Below are 18263 nucleotides of genomic sequence, written 5' to 3'. Positions count from 1 at the left end.
AATTTTCAAAATCAGTTAATATCAATCACTTCTCATTTGGGCAAGAAAAATTCCTACACATGTATGTTGGACCATCACAAAAGTGTCCTAGTTCAAGACCTCTGCAGGTTTTTTTCCTTTCTTTTCACAGGGACAGATTGGAAGCAGCAATAGGATACCACAAAATAGTCAAATGATAGACAAAAGGGCAAAATAAGTTTGAGGTCACACCTACTGTACGATTCTCGCTAGATATATTCAAAATAATAATAACAATGGCAAAATTGATCCCGGAAGACAAAAATCTTATTGCAAGAAGTAGTAATTGATCACACATTGAAAAGCATGTGACACATTTCATATATTTCGCAAATATATCTTGAGCTATATTTTTGGATTCATTTCTCATATTTCAATATCTTTATAAACAATACACATCTGGAGTTACTAATGAATACTACGAAGAGTAGAGTAATGGAAAACCAAGCTGCATTTTCTGTGAAAATGTCTCATAGATCTTATCCAATCAACGTTTCATCATCATGTAATTACTAAGAATTCAAAAAATCAAAGTCACTGTCAAAAGAAGTGACACATGACTTGAAATTTGCGTACGACTTTCATGATATGATTTATCAGATCTGCACTATATTCATGGTGCAAATGCATAAAGCGTTCTAATGCACATCATTTGCCATTCATTTGGGCGAGTCGCTGATGTATATCAGAAATAACTACTAACCCTTTACAGACAAAATAAAAAATCAAACGCACACACAAACATACAGATGCACACAAGACCTGTGCAAGAAGACATGTCTTGAAGGTAAAAAGGCATATTTTGGTTCAAACATGCAATGAAATCGTAATTAATCCTACATATAATTTCAGAAATGTCATATATTTCATTACAGCAGCATATTTCTTTCTTTGAGATGAGGTAGAACACGATAATTTTTTTTTCCAAAAAAAAAAAAGGAAAAAAGAGAGTATACTAGTTGGTAGTTCCGAGTGTTGAAAAACGACGTGGTCACTCTCGCCTGGATCTTGATGCCAGGAAGGCAGCGATGTTGTTCTGGACGAGGTCTGAGGTGGCGTCCTCCGCCATCTGATGGGCGTCCTCCTCCCGGCGCTCTCGCAGGTTGCGCAAGAACTTTCCCCGGAGCTCCTGCTTGCATTTTGCACGAGGCACACCTACGACAAATACAACGAGTCGTCCAGTTTATTTCAACAATTTATTCCAGGAATTTCCTATACACCCCTAAGTACCTGGCATATGGGGAGAAGGATATATACTGTATCCCATTATTCATGGTGTACAATCTGGTAGAAAAGTATCTGAATAAAATCATGCCATTGTTGCTTTTTCACAGAATAAGGTGCATTATGTTTTGAATGAAGACAAATATATCAGTTCATATCAGTAGTATCTGTTCAAAGGGCAAGTGTTTGTATGGATTGAACGGTGTATAGGGTTTCTTTCAATTTTCATTTTCACAAATATACCCTATTGATTAGTTTGGAGCTCAAAGGCAGTATACAATCCGATTGAGGTGGACTTTTTATCAGGATCACTCTATTTTGGATATCTCGGCCATTACAAAACCAATTCTCATCAAATAAACTTTGAATTCCTCTTAGAATTGTACGCTCTTTGCTACACAAGGGGTTTCTCACTATCTCATAAAAAAGTTGGAAACCTGAAGCGCCATCTCAACCAAAAGTATACAATCCCTTCAAGTCAGCCATCACCCCCTCTTCCACACGATAAAACAGCAAACACTCAAGCCTTGCTCATCTCTGACCTTGATATCTCTGAAAAGTATGGTTTGACTTGGTTAACACTTTCTGTGCCATGTTCGCACGTCTGACTCACTTGACGGCGTGCCAAGTTCGCATATTCTGCTCAAACCCACAAACCCGCCCAAACCGATCAATAAATCGCCAAATTCCGCAGTACATTGAACAATGAAAGCCTTTCTCGCACTTCTGTTCGACTCACATATAGCTTGCATTTTATGTGGTGATTGACAATCAAGCGTTGTTCCCAAATAAATTCAGGTATAAATTCCAAGTTTCTGTCACTGTTTTGTGTGCAAAAGTCTTGCCTTTACAGTAATGTAGCTGCCTGTGACCTCTGACCTTGAGGTTACCTTCATGTTTGGTAAAATGTGTAACTTTGTATAACCACTCTTCCCTCCAAGTTTGATTGAAATTGAAGTCCTCAATAGAGAGTTATTCAAGACAGACAGACGACGGACGGACAGATGCATAGGCGCCGGAAGTGGGGGGGCAGGGGGGGCGGCCGCCCCCCCAATCCAAAAAGTGGGGGGGCAAAACGCATTTTTGCCCCCCCAAAAAGCCCCCCCCCCCAAAAAAAAAAAAAAAAATAATAATAATAATAACAAATAAATGCATAAACAAAGAAAATAAAATAAATATGTATATATATGTATATGGCTACAAACGGCATCTTTTGGACTGTAAAATGTCAAAATTTTCAAGCTCGCTCGCTTCGCTCGCTCGCATCCAGCAGTTGAGCCCGGTGCGCCTCCCCCTTAATTTCTAAAGCGAAAAACATAGCTACGACGGCAATTGTTGGACTCTAGAATGTCAAAATTTTCAAGCTCGCTCGCTTCGCTCGCTCGCATTGAATCGTTATGCCATTCTCCTCATGTTGCTGACAGTAATTGCCAGTAGTTGCGCCCGATGCCCCCACCCCTTAATTTCCAAAGCGAAAGATAAATATAGCTACAAACGGGAGTTTTGGGACTGTAAAATGTCAAAATTTTCAAGCTCGCTCGCATTGAATCATTATGCCACTTTCCTAATGTTGCTGCCAGTAATTGCCAGCACTGAGTTGCGTCCGATGCCCCCCTTAATTTCCAAAGCGAAAGATATAGCTACAAACGGGAGTTTTGGGACTGTAAAATGTCAAAATTCTCAAGCTCGCTCTCTTTGCTCGCTCGCATTGAATCGTTATGCCATTCTCCTAATGGTGCTGCCAGTAATTACCTGCAGTTGCGCCCGATGCGCCGCCCCATTAATTTCCAAAGTGAAAGATAAAGCTACAAACCCCAGTTTTGGGACTGTAGAATGTCAAAATTTTCAAGCTTGCTCGCTTCGCTCGCTCGCATTGAATCGTTATGCCATTCTCCTAATGTTGCTGCCAATAATTGCCAGCAGTTGCGCCCGATGCGCCCCCATTTATTTCATAGCGAAATATGTAGCTACAATTAAAACTCCAGTTTTGGAACTGTAGAATATCAAAATTTTCAAGCTCGCTCGCTTCGCTCGCTCGCATTTTATTGTTATGCCATTCACCTTATATTGCTGACAGTATATAATTTGTCGATCGCTTCACACCGTCATTCCATAATCCATGTAAGGAAAACTTACAATGTTCCTCAATGACTGCGTTGTTGAATGTATCACATTCCGTAATGTATTGTAGTCCCATTATTGCTCACGCACACACGCACAAGCATACAAACCGTCAAAATTACTTTATGGTTCCCCCCATTTTCGACCCACCGTACGCCACTTTACATATGTGTATCTATATATATATATATATATATATATATATATATATATATATATATATATATATATAGATATATATATATATATATATAGATAGATAGATATATATATATATAATAGATGTGTGTGCGTGTGTGTGTGTGTGTGTGTGTGTGTGTGTGTGTGTATTGTGTAACATATGCATGGTCTAATCTTGAGCCCCCTCCAATGTTTGCCCCCCCAATCCAAAACTGCTTCCGGCGCGCCTGGACAGATGCCACAGGTGATCCCTTAGTCTCCCTGCACCTCTGGTGGGCTCGACAAAAACAATCGATTTGTCATACGATTTTCATCAGAGCAAAACTTGGAATTTTTCTGTACAACTTTGCTCACTACATATCCAGCTTAACAGAAATCTACATAGAAGTTACATAGATTTTAAAAACAGAATGTTTTCTCAAAGCATGACTATGCTGGTGTCAAAGGGTGCGTTCGAGCACTCTAAAGTGAACCAAAGCGAACTGAACCAAAGCATACCGTACTGAACTGTGCCAGATTTGAAGCATTCAAGAGCTCTGTTGAGAAAGCGTACCTCAGGAGTTATTTTTAGAAAAAGTCACACATTCTTATAGCAAGAATGTCATTCATGTGGTGCTTGAACTACTTACAGCTGTCCCGAACAAAGAGAATGTTGTCTTTGCATCGTGATGTACCATGCGCATGATACGCGCATGCTTTACAGCGAACTTGTGGTACGCTTTTGGTACGCTTTCGGAGCACATCAGGAAGTGGTCCACTTTTGGCTCGGTACATTATGGTACAGTACACTTTGGGAGCGTTCCAGCGCTCCTCTGGCGCGGGTATGGTACAGTACAGTTCGCTTTAGGAGAGCGCTCAAACGCACCCTAAGAATAATGTGGCACACAGGGGATTTCCGGCATGGCACGTAAAGAACCGACTGTTCTCACCTTGTATTTTCAAAAATCTCCCCATCTCTTCCCTCACACTGTCCATCAACTTGTCCTCATCCACAGCTTCGTCCACCATACCAATTCTCAGAGCTTCCTCTGCATTGTAGATTGTGCCTGGAGAGCAAATATATTATTATATATGCATATACTTATGTTTGCATGTACATATGTATGCATGTAGGTGTATAGGTAAATACGAATATATCATACAAAATGAAAGGGAAAAACATAGCGAGAGTTTGACTTTTTGAAACAGTAGAGGTCATTACTTATCCTATAATTTTATTGCAGAATATTTAAAAATCTGATTGCAATTTGAGACTACAGCTGCCTTCTTTTGAAAGAAGCAAGCATCTGGTAAACTTGAATCCACGTATGCATTATACTTACAGAAAATTCTACTTTTAAAGGGATGGTATAGTTTTGGTTTAGATGGGGCTTCAGGTGTCCAACTTTTTATGAGATAGTGAGAAACTCCTTATGGGACATGAAAGAGCACACAATTCAAAGAGAAATTCAAAGTTTATTTGATGAAAATTGGTTTTGAAATGGCTGAGATATCAAAACACAAAGAGGTCCTAATGAAAGGTGGGACCCATATTTTATTATAACCACTTTGTTTTACTTAGTTTATCTTGCAAAAAGTTAGAATTTGAATCCTCTTATCTCAACCAAAGCTATTCCATCCTTTAAGAGTTAGTGTGGGGAGTGTTTACCAAACTGATGAGGTTTTTTTTTTCCCCCTTTACCTAGCTGCATTGCCCTTTCAGCTTGACGATGGCCAACAGTGCACCGCAACAGATCTCTGATCCAGAAGGGAATTACCACACCCTGGCAGGAGTGGAAAAAACAACAACAACAAAACTTACAGTTTAGGGGAAACATAGTGGCTGATTCAAACAGACAGGCCAATGATAATATACATTTTTTTGTTTTTGTTTAAATGATAATAAACATAGTTATCATCATGTAATAATAATGACAATCATGATGATGATGATAATAATAATAATAACAAGAACAAAAATTATAATAGTACAGTAGTAATAATAATCATAAGAATAACAATTACAATAATTCAATAATAATAATAATAATAATAATAATAATAATAATAATAACAACAACAATAATAATAATAATAATAATAACAATGACAATAATAATAGTATAACTTAAATTTCTTCTGCCACACAACAGAAATCTATCCCACCGTGGAGCTGCATACTAAAGAAAAAAAAAGTCAATTACATGAGGCCAGTAAAAAGTGTATATAAGTCAGTGACCTAAATATCACCCTTGACCTTTGAAAGATGTAATGTTGAGGGCAGTATCACCTAGCAGACAAGAAAACCCTTAAAGTATGGTGAACGAGACATTAAAATCAAGAAAATCATATAAAAGAAGGTGTCAAAGCAGAGGGAAATGTCTCCTAAAACAGATTCTTAATGATACATATCAAAAGATATTCGCGCGAATGAGAAATCGCGAGTTAAAACTGACTGATTTGCTTCACCGATATTCGCTCCGGAACAGCCGTCTTTTTCGGGCCCTAAAATATGACGTCACGAAATGAACAAAGCCCTTTACGAGTGCAGCGGGACATCGAGGCCGCCATTCATAAAGCATGTATTTCTTGGTAAGTGGATGCAATATTTGGCCTGTCTTTAGTCGCATCTGCTTTCTTGGCTGAGACATTAAAACGTCAAATTTTTACCTTATATTGTACGGAAAGACTTTGAGTTTGACAACGAGAGTGAATTGAGTGATGACAGTGACAATAACACTGATATTGACAGTGGCAAAGTCAGGGTTGTAAAAGAAGCGAGGGAGAGGCGACGAATATGGAAGGCCGCTGTGGACATAACTCGTTTGGGGCGTACATGGAAACAGGCATACGTATGCAACTGCCTCTCCCTGCGTATGCCCCAAACGAACCACGTCCGCAACGGCCCTCCATAGACGGAGCTCACTGTGTGGATGGAGTGCATAGCACAGCGCACATTTCGTGATGTCATAATTTTGGTCACCAAAATTTTGCCGTCAGAGCGGGTTCAGGTGGTCTAAAAAGGGTCTCAAAACACCATCTCTCCATCGTTCTGGAGATGTTTTTACATTCTGAAAGCTAGTTATTCATATTCCTAGAGACTTAAGCTTTTCAGAAATGTATAAATTACCTTGTTTATGAATATCATCCTTTTTTTCTCGTTCACCATACTTTAAAAACTGACCTTTTGGGTATAAAGATAGTAAAACAAGCAAATGTAATGCTGTATTAGACACAGCAAGATACATCACCTACTATCCAACACACAGTCAACAACAAACAAGTAGAATAAATGTAAGTCTTGTTGTCCATAACTAGCTTCCAGTTTAAGTTTGCAATAACTGTATATTTTTTTCATCATCTGCATCCATAATTTTTCATGGCATTCTTTCAGTACAAATTACTTATCTGAAATTGAGGATATGTAATGACAATATAAATTTAGTCTGAACAGTTTTTTTGCATCTATTTCTCTTCAGTTGATACAAAAAAAAAAAAAAACTAGATATATCGCTACGGTGACTGATATGCCTCCGCCATAATGCATGGTTCTCCTAATAGGTCTATAGTACAATGTCTTGACAATGTGTGATGACAGTTTCACACAATTGGCAAAATATTAAAATGACGGGTTTGCCACAAATGTGCTGAATGTTCACTTTCCTAGAACCACACTGTAGGTTCAACTGGATGAATGATTAAAATGTCAGAGCGCAGGTATTTGGGGAACTGATGATTTTTACTTGACTTTTGACCCTTTTATAAGTTTATGCATTGAGTAATTTTCAAGGTATTGAAAAAAAGAATAATTTCAGTATCAAATGGGAAAATAGCATTATCTAAACCTGGCCTTTGACCTTTGACCTCACAGTTCCAAAGAGAATCACTGTTAGGTTGAACATGCATAAATATGTAAGTTTCATGATGATACCTTGAGTTACTTTTGAGCTATGGAGAAAAAAGTGCAATTCAGCACTTTCACTTGACCTTTGACCTTTTGGCAAGAAACTTCCCACAGAATATATATTGGGTAATACATGCATACATCAAGTTAAAAAAAAAAAAAAAAACCTTCAGGCATTGCATAAATATAAGGAAAGTAGTGATATTTTGAGGAGTGACCCCATGACCTTTGAACCATGACCCCCAACTTCCCTAGATAATCACTGCCCATTGGAACAAGCATATATACTAAGTGCCGTGAAGATACCTTGAACCATTTGCGAGATATGGAGAACAAGGAAAAGTAGAAATTACGCGGTGCGTAATATATGTCCCCACCGGAAGTAGCATTTAGTAGCAAAATGTACAATATAGGTAAAAAGATCAAGGTCAAAGGTCAAAGAAGTCAAAGGTCAAAATTCTATGTAGAAGTTTTGAAGCCCTCACCTAGTGCCATCACATAAAGCAAACGGAATCGAAATCGGGTTAGAAATGGCGAAGGAGTAGCATTTTGTAGCCAATGTACAATATAGGTAAAAAATCAAGGTCAAAGGTCAAAGAAGTCAAAGGACAAAATTCTGTGTAGAAGTTTTGAAGCCCTCACCTAGTGCCATCACATAAAGCAAACGGAATCGAAATCGGGTTAGAAATGGCGAAGGAGTAGCATTTAATAGCAAAATGTACAATACAGGTCAAAAATCAAGGTCAGAGGTCAAAGAAGTCAAAGGTCAAAATTCTGTGTAGAAGTTTTGAAGCCCTCACCAAGTGCCATCACTTAAAGCAAACGGAATTGAAATCGGGTTACAAATGGCGAAGGAGTAGCATTTTGTAGCAAAATGTACAATTTAGGTCAAAAATCAAGGTCAAAGGTCAAAGAAGTCAAAGGTCAAAATTCTGTGCAGAAGTTTTGAAGCCCTCACCTAGTGCCATCATATAAAGCAAACGGAATCGAAATCGGGTTAGAAATGGCGAAGGAGTAGCATTTTGTAGCCAATGTACAATATAGGCAAAAAATCAAGGTCAAAGGTCAAAGAAGTCAAAGTCAAAATTCTGTGTAGAAGTTTTGAAGCCCTCACCTAGTGCCATCATATAAAGCAAACGGAATCAAAATCGGGTTAGAAATGGCGAAGGAGTAGCATTTTGAAGCAAAATGTACAATATAGGTCAAAGGTCAAGGTCAAAGGTCACAACTGAAATTCTTTATAGAAGTTTCAAAGCTCCCATGTAGTGCTATCATATAAAGCAAACAGAATCAAAATCGGGTTAGAAATGGCGAAGGAGTAGCATTTTGAACATTTTGATCACACACGGACGCACGGACGGACGCACGGACGCACGGACGGACACACGGACGCACGGACGCACGGACGGACACACGGACACACACACGTACGGAGCCCGTTTCATAGTCCCCTGCTCGAACTCGTTCGGCGGGGACAAAAACATGAATTTTCAACCTTTTTTTTCCACAAAATAACCTGTGACCTTTGACCCCGTGACCCTAAAATCCAAACAAAGTGTCATCCCCCCAGGATATACCCTCATACCAAGTTTGATGCAAAACCACCTAACGGTTCTTGAGATATCGACAAAAACAAAATGGGACGGACGTACGGACGGACGACCCGAAAACATAATGCCTCCGGCCACTTCGTTGGCGGAGGCATAAAAATACCTTTGGGAATTGCATGGATATGGGGGAAATAGCAACATTTTTAGCATTTGACCTTGACCTTTTGACCTTTGACCTCTTGCCAATGTCACTAAAATCTACTCAACTAATTGCCTCATCATACATCATCCTTGGACCAAGTTTGGCAAAAGCTGCTTCATCCAGTTTTGAGTTATCACGTAAACAGATAAATTTTAGGATTTGACCCTGATCTTTGACCTTTGACCTCTGTCCAATTTCACTCAAAAACTAATCAAGTAATTGTCCCATCATACATCATCCTCGGACAACGTTTGGTGAAATTTGCTCAATCCAGTCTTGAGTTATCTCGTATACTGATACAATTTCATGATTTGACCTTGACCTTGACCTTGACCTTGACTCAAGTTATCGCGTAAACGAATGCGGACGGACGTACGGACGTACAGACGGACGGACAACCTGAAAACATAATGCCTCCGGCACCACTTCGTGGCGGAGGCATAAAAAAGATGGTGAGAATCCTTACTATGGCTACTTCATTTAGAGTGATGCAATAGGGCCCTTTGACCATGATCCTGCTGTCGCACGCCAAGGCTGACACTGCACCAGCAGCGTAACAATGGCCCTGGAGAAAGAGAAACACATGTAAAATGGTAAGGTGAAATGCAGCCAGCAAAGAACTCTCTTAGAGGCAGTAATTCAGACAGATCTACCAAGGTTTCCTGTGACCTTTGTCCGGCGACCCTTGACCCCAAATCTACTCAATTCATTATTGAGTAGTCACCCTGATGCACAAATATACCCTAAACCGCTTTCATGCCTCTCATTTTCCTCACACTTCATTTATCAGGAAATATTTACACACAAAGAGACACGCATGGCAAAGCGATGAACCGACTGAACACTGCTGAAATTCCGTTCTGGTTTTAAGCCTCATTGTAAAAGACTGAAATTATCTACGATCAAGGGCCCATATTCTTACTGAAGACAGTGTGTCAGTAGACCGAGGTCTAAACCCACTTTAGACCCAGATGTGGGTTTAAACTCGGCCTAATTTTTTAGCAGAATACAGGCCTAAGAGGCCAATGATTGCATGTATTCTATGGGTAAAGATTGTTGACAGCGGTGACTCATAATCTGTTTTGAAATGCTACAGACCATGGGTTGTAAAACAGACAATTTTTTTTTTCTGGTCTTGAAAAAGAAAACATTTTGTCTTCTTTTTTTGCTGCTGATCAATTTTAATTTTTAATTCTACACAAAACTATGCAACCAAGCCAGAGCTAATGTCAATACAGCTCATCATAAGCCTTAAAGACAACAAGGGCTTTTTGTGGTTTAATTGCGTGTTGCCAAACAAGGATACTGGTACAGCAGATGTGATAATCAACTACCCATATACCAGGCTTGGTGTAAACTTTGTGGTGATTTTCCAAACTTTCTCCAAACTCTGCCCATTAGATCATGTTATCAACCCGTTGAGGACGGGCTGATTTCACTACAACAAGCATTTCCCATAGACACTTGCCCTCAACGGGTTTAAGGGGCATTCCAGATGATTTTCACAATTTCACATCATGTAGTACATAAATCAACAGCTCCATATATAGATTTGTGGAATTTATTGTGGTCCTTGAGCAGAGAAACTAATACTCTGAAAAACCTTAAACAAATTACACTGAACAAAGTTGATGACATAGGAGCCTCACATATTTCAGAAATGAAGCAGTGTAATTCTATTACAATACCACTTGCTTAACAAGTTCAGCCTGCATGAGTGTGAGCAAAGTTGGTTGGTTCACCATCCCCTCCACATCAAGTGAGGACCACAAAGAATTTTTGCATGAGTATCCTTTCGATTCTGGTTGGATATTTTTTAAACTTCTTTTTATTTTTATTTATTTTTTTGTTCTGTCAGGATTTTATACTAGAGTATCCCGTACGGGCTCTTGTTAACATATTTTCATCTGAATACGTACATTAATGGCAGCTACGGTGGCCAGTCGAGTGCCGTAGAGCACAAGAAAGGCTTCTTGGAATGCTCGCCAAAACTCCATCATCTCCTCCTTGGGCTTCTGGTAGGCCATCTTGAAGTCCAGGCCACCTGAAAATAGCTTGGGAATGTCCTTTAGAGAGGAAAAGATCAACACAAAACAAACAAAGAGAAAAAGACAGAGAGGGAGGAAGGGCAACACTTTAAATCAGAAACTGTTACTTCTTTATATTTTCTGTATATATCATCTCTACGCGTAACACATTGCACACAGAGGCCCGAATTCACGAAGGTGGTACAAATGAAACCATGGTTTACCATGGACAAAAACCATGAAGCGCCAAGTGTCGCACGGAATATTTCGTTTCGAAATTGGTCATTTTGTCGACAAAATGACCATTTCGTTAACGAAATTATCACTTTGTGGACGAAATGTTCATTTATTTACAAAATGTTGTCATTTCGTTACAAAATAATCATTTCATCAACGAAATGACTGATTTCGTAACGAAATATTCTGTGCGACACTTGGCGCTCCATGGTTTTTGTCCATGGTTTAAACAATGGTTTCATTTGTACCACCTTCGTGAATTCGGGCCATGATGTCATACTACATACTGTATTTTGAATCATTGCTGGAGCTAGTGTTAAGATAGAACCAACACCAGCACTGTATGTTACCAAACTTGATATCACCCAATGATTAAATCAATGTGTTTGATTTTGACCTTCTAAAAGACTTATCCCTTTTCTACTCGAACAGCAGCAGTAGCAGGGGCAGATCCAGGAATTCTGTGATAGGGGGGCACCTTTACAAAATTAAAGGGGGCGCACGTATCCCTAATTTTTTTTTTCTTGTGTTTTAACAAAAATTAAAGGGAGGACGTGCGCCCGGTGCGCCCCCGCCTGGATCTGCCACTGAGTAGGGTGTGTTGAAGAATCAAAATTCAAAGCTCCTCTGCCCAGATGACATACTGATGTAATCACAAGTCCTTCCATTGCTGGATCGCCCTCCACGTCCAAGATGTTGGCGGTCATCTCCTTCACAAAGTCCAGCGAGTACCCATTGGCTGGTCGCCGTTTCATGTACATGACAGCGAAATCTGGGTGAGAAAAAAAACATTTAGCAATAACAATCATAATGATAGTTGTTTTGTGTATTCACAGTGCCAGAATTGTTCTGTAACATATCATTACTCATACAATTTAATTCAATACACATTTATTTCATATCAAAGCAAAGCAATAAAATGTCACAAGAACATACATGTCGGGTAGCACATTATGAAAGCAGATTTTTTATATAGCAAAGTGCAATAACTCAATGAAATACTCAATAAAATGACAAATGACTTTGGATATACCCTTGTTGATGGTAAAATGTACAGCACAGTGTTTAGATAATAGACATAAAATGCTGGTTAAAAAGTCCTGTTCATAAGTCCTAGTTGCAGCCTGTTACAACATAACAGCATACATGTGATGTAAAGAAGATAAGTACTTTAGACAAAATATAGTCATTGCTAGTAAAGTTTCTTGGCCGAAGAAGTTCCGAAATATACTTAAATATGCTAAAAATCTACATTTTCAGTATCATGGGAGGGGGAACTTCATATGGAAATGTCTCCTTTACCTTTTTTTTTCATGTTTTTTTTTATAAAAAGGACTCTTGTCATTTTCAGCTTGTCCTACAGTCCTGAGGGAATTTTGCTTCAGAAATCACTGAAATCATTAAAGCGGCACTTTTGAAATTTCACGGCATATCGTATGTTGCACAAAGAGTAAATAAAACTTGTTAATGCTGTAAAATCTCCAAATAATCAGAAAATATTTCAAATCTGCCACTTTAAATGAGAACTATTACTACTTATCTCTTAAATAGATGTGTCACAAAAATTGATGGATGAATTACAAACTTCAGAATTAAAAGGCTTTTGAAAACTTTTGTACCAGTATCTAAAGAAAAGAATTGCAAACAATTTACATGTGTGTTGAAGTGACAGTGAAGCACTTTTTCCTTACTGCATAAAATGCTTAAATAACCAATGAATAGCACAAGTAACAGCTCGAAACAACAGAAATGTGGTCACTGGGAGTCAATGGGGTAATACCTTTATCTTTTTCGATCCTGAAATTCCCCGTGCCATTGCTGTAGTGCTGGTGTCTGATGTGCAGTCCAGTCAGCTCTCCAAGAGAATTGGCACACAGGATATTACGCTGCAACGGTGTCAGCAACCGTATGCCTATTGAAATTCAAACAAGACTTGGGGGTAATCCTGGTTTCATGGGCATATAGGGCAAGTACTGACAGTTGCTAACTTCAGCATAGATCATTTGTGTACAATCAGTATGGTCTATGGCAGGCCAAATGGGTCATCAAAGTTAATCATAACACTGCGAGTTGAGGGGGTAAATCAATCATTTTGCAATTAAAACTTATGTGCATTTCGGAAGATGACTTTTCCTATTTCTCAGTTGGTTAGGTATTTCACTCATTTTCAAAGCGACATAACTTGTAGGCTTGTCCAACTAACAATTTATGAAATATGTTCAAACAAAAAATGTGGCTAGTGAGAAGCATCTATTCATTGCTTTGCACTGAATGTATGAACAATTTTTCCCCATCAATATTGCAAATTATTACCTTTGTTGCTGTCAGGTGGATGTGTTGACAAGCACCATTTACAAGGATTACATGAATAATCATTACATCAATTCACTGATGCTTTAGCTATCTAAGTGAATTTACAAACCTGCATGCCTCTTATGTGGCAAATGACTTTTTTTTTTTTTTTTTTTTTTTTTTATTTTTACTCATGCGCAAAGTGTGATATGAGTGTCAGTGAAGTCAGGGGCTGAAGGTGGCTAAATTATTTAGAGCTTAGAGATGGGCATTTCCAAGGTAAAATGGACCATTTCAGGGATGTCAGGTTATTTTCTGTTCCTAATGAGCATTACCCCCAATACAATATGATCTTTGAGAACACTTTAATGAGAGATTTTGCCCACAAAATGCTTCAAACAAGCAATTTTAGAATTTATGTCAAAATTAAATTTTGTGTGTGAATGTACGTTACGCTGTACTGACACCTATTAATATGAAGGTCAAATAATAAATGTTCATTGGAATTTGTTGTTTTGCAACTGAATGGCTTTAATTGAATAGAAAAGATAATAACAGCCCTTAAAGGGACTGCACAGTACTGGTTGAGGTGGGGATTCATGTTTTGAACATTTCTAAGTGAGATAATGAAAAGCCTCTTATAAAATATGAAAGAGCATGTAATTTTAAGAAGGATTCAACGTTTATTTGATGAAAATTGGTTTTCAAATGGCTGAGATATCCAAAAAAGTGCTAATAATAAAAGGCGACATGCCACAACTTTATTATGATCTCTTTGTTTCACCTTGTTTTTGGATATCTCAGCCATTTCAAAACCAATTTCATCAAATAAACTTTTGATACCTCCCTAAAACTGCAGGCTCTTTGACATCTCATAAGAGTGGTTTCTGAATATCTTGCAAAACGTTAAAAGCTAAATCCTAAATCCTTACATTATGTGGGCTGACAAAACTGTCACATTTTTTGTCAGTCCCCGTAACGTACATTCACCACTATAAAGTCTACAAATTGTATAAAACAGTGTTCAATACATTTTGAGGGCTGTTATTATCTTTTCTATTCCATATAAAGTCATTCAGTTGCAAAACAACAAATTTCCAATGAACATTTATTATTTGCCATTCGTATGGGTCAGTCCAGCGTAATGTACGTTCATAAATTCCAACATTTCGCTTGTTTGAAGCAATTTTGGGGCAAAGTTATCTCTCATTAAAGTGTTCTCAAAGATCATATTGTATCTTGGGGTAATGCACATTGGAAACAGAAAATAAAGCAACATCCCTGAAATGTACCCTTTTAACTTGGAAGTGCCCATATGACATGATGGGTGGAATCAAACCATCCCTTGGAAATGGGACTACCAGGGGGTAAGGTGATTATGAGCACCTGTTACAAAATAGATGTGGCAGGGGTGGGGATGGGAAGACAATTAAGTATTATTACCTACCCTGTATGTACCTCCTGGATTTGAAGAGTCTATTTAATAATCTTGTAAAGGGAGCTACCAGGGAAGGCTGATATGAGGGTTTTCCTAGCAGAGCAATACCCCTGTAACATTAATATGCACTCAATTCTGGCAATCCCTTCTCCAATAAATGGTTTGATGCCACCCATTTATATCATCTTATTTGTAATCTGGCAAGCTCATTATCACCCATCCCCCCCCCCCTCCACCCCGTATAAATGCCCATGGCTGCAATATAACAGGCACTCATATCACCCTTTCTTTGGTAGCTCTCTTTCCAATAAGGGTCTAGTCATCTGATGCCTGAAATTGTGCAATTTTATTAGAGCTTTAACATAAAAATAATTTGGCTCCTTATGACACAGTACATAGGTACCAGTAACCCCAGCGAGGGGCGCTGTCCGGTACGTCATACGTGTTGGGGTCGCTGGTGCAGTTAAACTAAAGGTATTAAAGTTTACCGGGTACATTGATGTAGGCCTATGGCTGACAAACATCATTAAAAAAATATACCACTTCACAGTCCCCTAATTTTATTGGCATCCTCCATCCTCCCCATGATAGGAAACAGTCCACTGATACACTAATTTCCATATCTCAAATACTGGATAGCCCCTCAAATTGTGGTGTTGTAATTAACTTCAATGAGATGACGCAGAAGTGGATTGGCCCGACATTTCTGGACCACAATGTTGCGTTCTAACGTTACACATAGGCCTATGATGATATTAGTATGCTGTAAAGTTTAGACTAAACTAAACTAAACTTTAGTGACATGTATATTATACTGTCAATAATTACCCTCCCCTCCCCCCCCCCCCCCCCCGAACCAGGATTCGACAACCAAAGACGACTGCTATCCATGAAAGTTAGCACGCTGAAAGAGTAAAAAGAATGTTGATACTTAATTTCATATCATGTCACTGAGTTGATGCGACGGCCTCCCTTCGAGAGAGAAAAAACAGCTGGTGCTGGACTTCGCCACAGGTGTCCCCTACGTAACCCGTCCCCAACTCCAGCCGCCCGCGAATACGCAGCGTATGGCAATGACAATGACAATGACAATGACAATGACAATGAATTTTATTCTTGAACGGCCCCGCCAGGGGGCATGGAAGAATAACAAACAAGTAAATGTTTTATGGCTAAACAAAGCCATAAATAAAGATGTAATACAGAAAGCATATATATACTATATACATATAATGAACTTCATAAAGCAAACAACGACAGTTAACCAAAAAAAAAACAAAAAACGATCGAATAAGTAAGACAATCGGCAAACACTCCACAGTGGCAGTAGTATGGCGTAAATCGGAGCAGCGACTAGTAGAGGAGACACGATTCTAGAACGTCATGAGTACAAGTCGGAGACCATTAATTGACTGATCAATAAGATAGTACATTGTAGAATCACACATGCGTCTCTCTGATTACAAAAATACTTACGGATTGAAAGATGGTTGAGGAACATCACGACTATTTTTAGCTTCTTCTTTTTTTTTCTGCACTCCTGATTACACAGGCATTCACACAAGCCGCGCCGTCAGTGTCACGTCTATCTACTGTGCACGTATCATCCGGGGAGCGCATAATCTGTGCCGTCTTAAAAAAAAAAAATTATAAGATGGCTAAGTAATTTCCAGCTTGCTGATTGGTCAAAGTGTACCACGTGATCATTCGCGAAAAGTGTCTATCCCTGCACGCCCGTGGGATTTTCGCGCACCCAAATTGTCTAATCCACGGTTGAAATTTTCGTGGTGTTCAAATTTTCGCGCATTTCGCGCAACCAGAAACTAGCGCGACCCGGCCAAGCGCGAAAAATTAGTCACGCGAATATATCCACTTTTACAGTGTTGTGTTCAACACAACCTGGGATGGGGTAATCTCGGGGAAAGCCTAACGTTACTCTGGGCCATTTTCCAACGGTGAGTACAATCTCAAAATCTTTGATATTGGATTTATTTCATTATTTCTTTTTCATACAAGGTATATTCACCTCGCGTTTGAAATTACTTAGCCATCTTATAAAAGGAATAACGCATTTTCCCGTCGTTCTTCAGCGATATGCAGTGCACTCGAGGTTTCTTCTTCGCATGCACACTCCACACTCGCCTCCGGCTCGTGTGGAGTGCGCATGCTCAGAAGAAACCTCTCGTGCACTGCATACTCGCTAAACAACTCCGCGGCATGCGTTATTCCTATAAAAACGCATCCGGGGAGCACATTTCAAGGGTTCTTTTTGTTAGTCTCATCCTCAGCCGCAGATTTGTTTATTTCTTTCTTTATCGACCTGTGGTTATACTGTAGTACTCGGGAAGCTATTACTATCAATGTTACCATGGGGGTATAGCACCGCTGAATAGGCCTCCTATTAGAAGGGTGAAATTCAGAGGAGAAAGAAAGAGGAGGAGGAGAAGAAGAAGAAGAAGAAGAGAAGAATCACGAAGAAGGTACGAAACTACGAAAGACCATTAGTGCCACGGAGAAAAAAAAAACTACTATTTCTACTAATCTGTTTAAACAGATTATAATCTGTAATAACAGATTACGGTATTTCTACTAATCTGTTTAAACAGATTACGGTATTTCTTCTAATTTGTTTAAACAGATTATAATCTGTTATAACAGATTACGGTAATTCTACTAATCTGTTATAACAGATTATAATCTGTAATAACAGATTACATTATTTCAACTAATCTGTTTAAACAGATTATAATCTGTTATAACAGATTACGGTATTTCTACTAATCTGTTTAAACAGATTATAATCTGTTATAACAGATTACGGTATTTCTACTAATCTGTTTAAACAGATTACGGTATTTCTTCTAATCTGTTTAAACAGATTATAATCTGTTATAACAGATTACGGTATTTCTACTAATCTGTTTAAACAGATTACGGTATTTCTTCTAATCTGTTTAAACAGATTACATTACTTCAACTAATCTGTTTAAACAGATTATAATCTGTTATAACAGATTACGGTATTTCTACTAATCTGTTTAAACAGATTACGGTATTTCTTCTAATCTGTTTAAACAGATTATAATCTGTA

At 38.6% G+C, this 18263-nt stretch overlaps 1 protein-coding gene across 1 annotated transcript; it reads right to left on the bottom strand.

The window, feature by feature from the left end:
• Nucleotides 1–514: 514 nt before the first annotated feature.
• Nucleotides 515–16741, bottom strand: LOC140231427 (enoyl-CoA delta isomerase 1, mitochondrial-like). The gene is made up of 8 exons (XM_072311550.1): nt 16649–16741; nt 13223–13354; nt 12087–12214; nt 11098–11244; nt 9645–9743; nt 5225–5306; nt 4473–4589; nt 515–1173 (listed from the first exon to the last, which is right to left on the bottom strand). The coding sequence occupies exons 1-8, from the start codon at nt 16671–16673 to the stop codon at nt 1010–1012; spliced, it is 894 nt and encodes a 297-aa protein (XP_072167651.1). The 5' UTR covers nt 16674–16741; the 3' UTR covers nt 515–1009.
• Nucleotides 16742–18263: the final 1522 nt, after the last annotated feature.

This window comes from Diadema setosum, chromosome 8 (assembly GCF_964275005.1).
Source record: "Diadema setosum chromosome 8, eeDiaSeto1, whole genome shotgun sequence".
NCBI classification, from domain to species: Eukaryota; Metazoa; Echinodermata; class Echinoidea; order Diadematoida; family Diadematidae; genus Diadema; species Diadema setosum.
Note: the sequence above shows the minus strand (reverse complement) of the source record. Positions and strands in the feature narration are given on the sequence as shown.

Bases quoted from the DNA above. Each gene is read 5' to 3' on its own strand.
- LOC140231427 (XM_072311550.1), bottom strand. From the start codon at position 16,673: ATGTTCCTCAACCATCTTTCAATCC. The intron at 11,245-12,086 runs GTATGTCATCTG...TCCTCTCTAAAG, and splicing joins AAGGACTTGTGATTACATCA to GACATTCCCAAGCTATTTTC. The intron at 4,590-5,224 runs GTAAAGGGGGAA...TTTGCTCTCCAG, and splicing joins TGAAAGGGCAATGCAGCTAG to GCACAATCTACAATGCAGAG.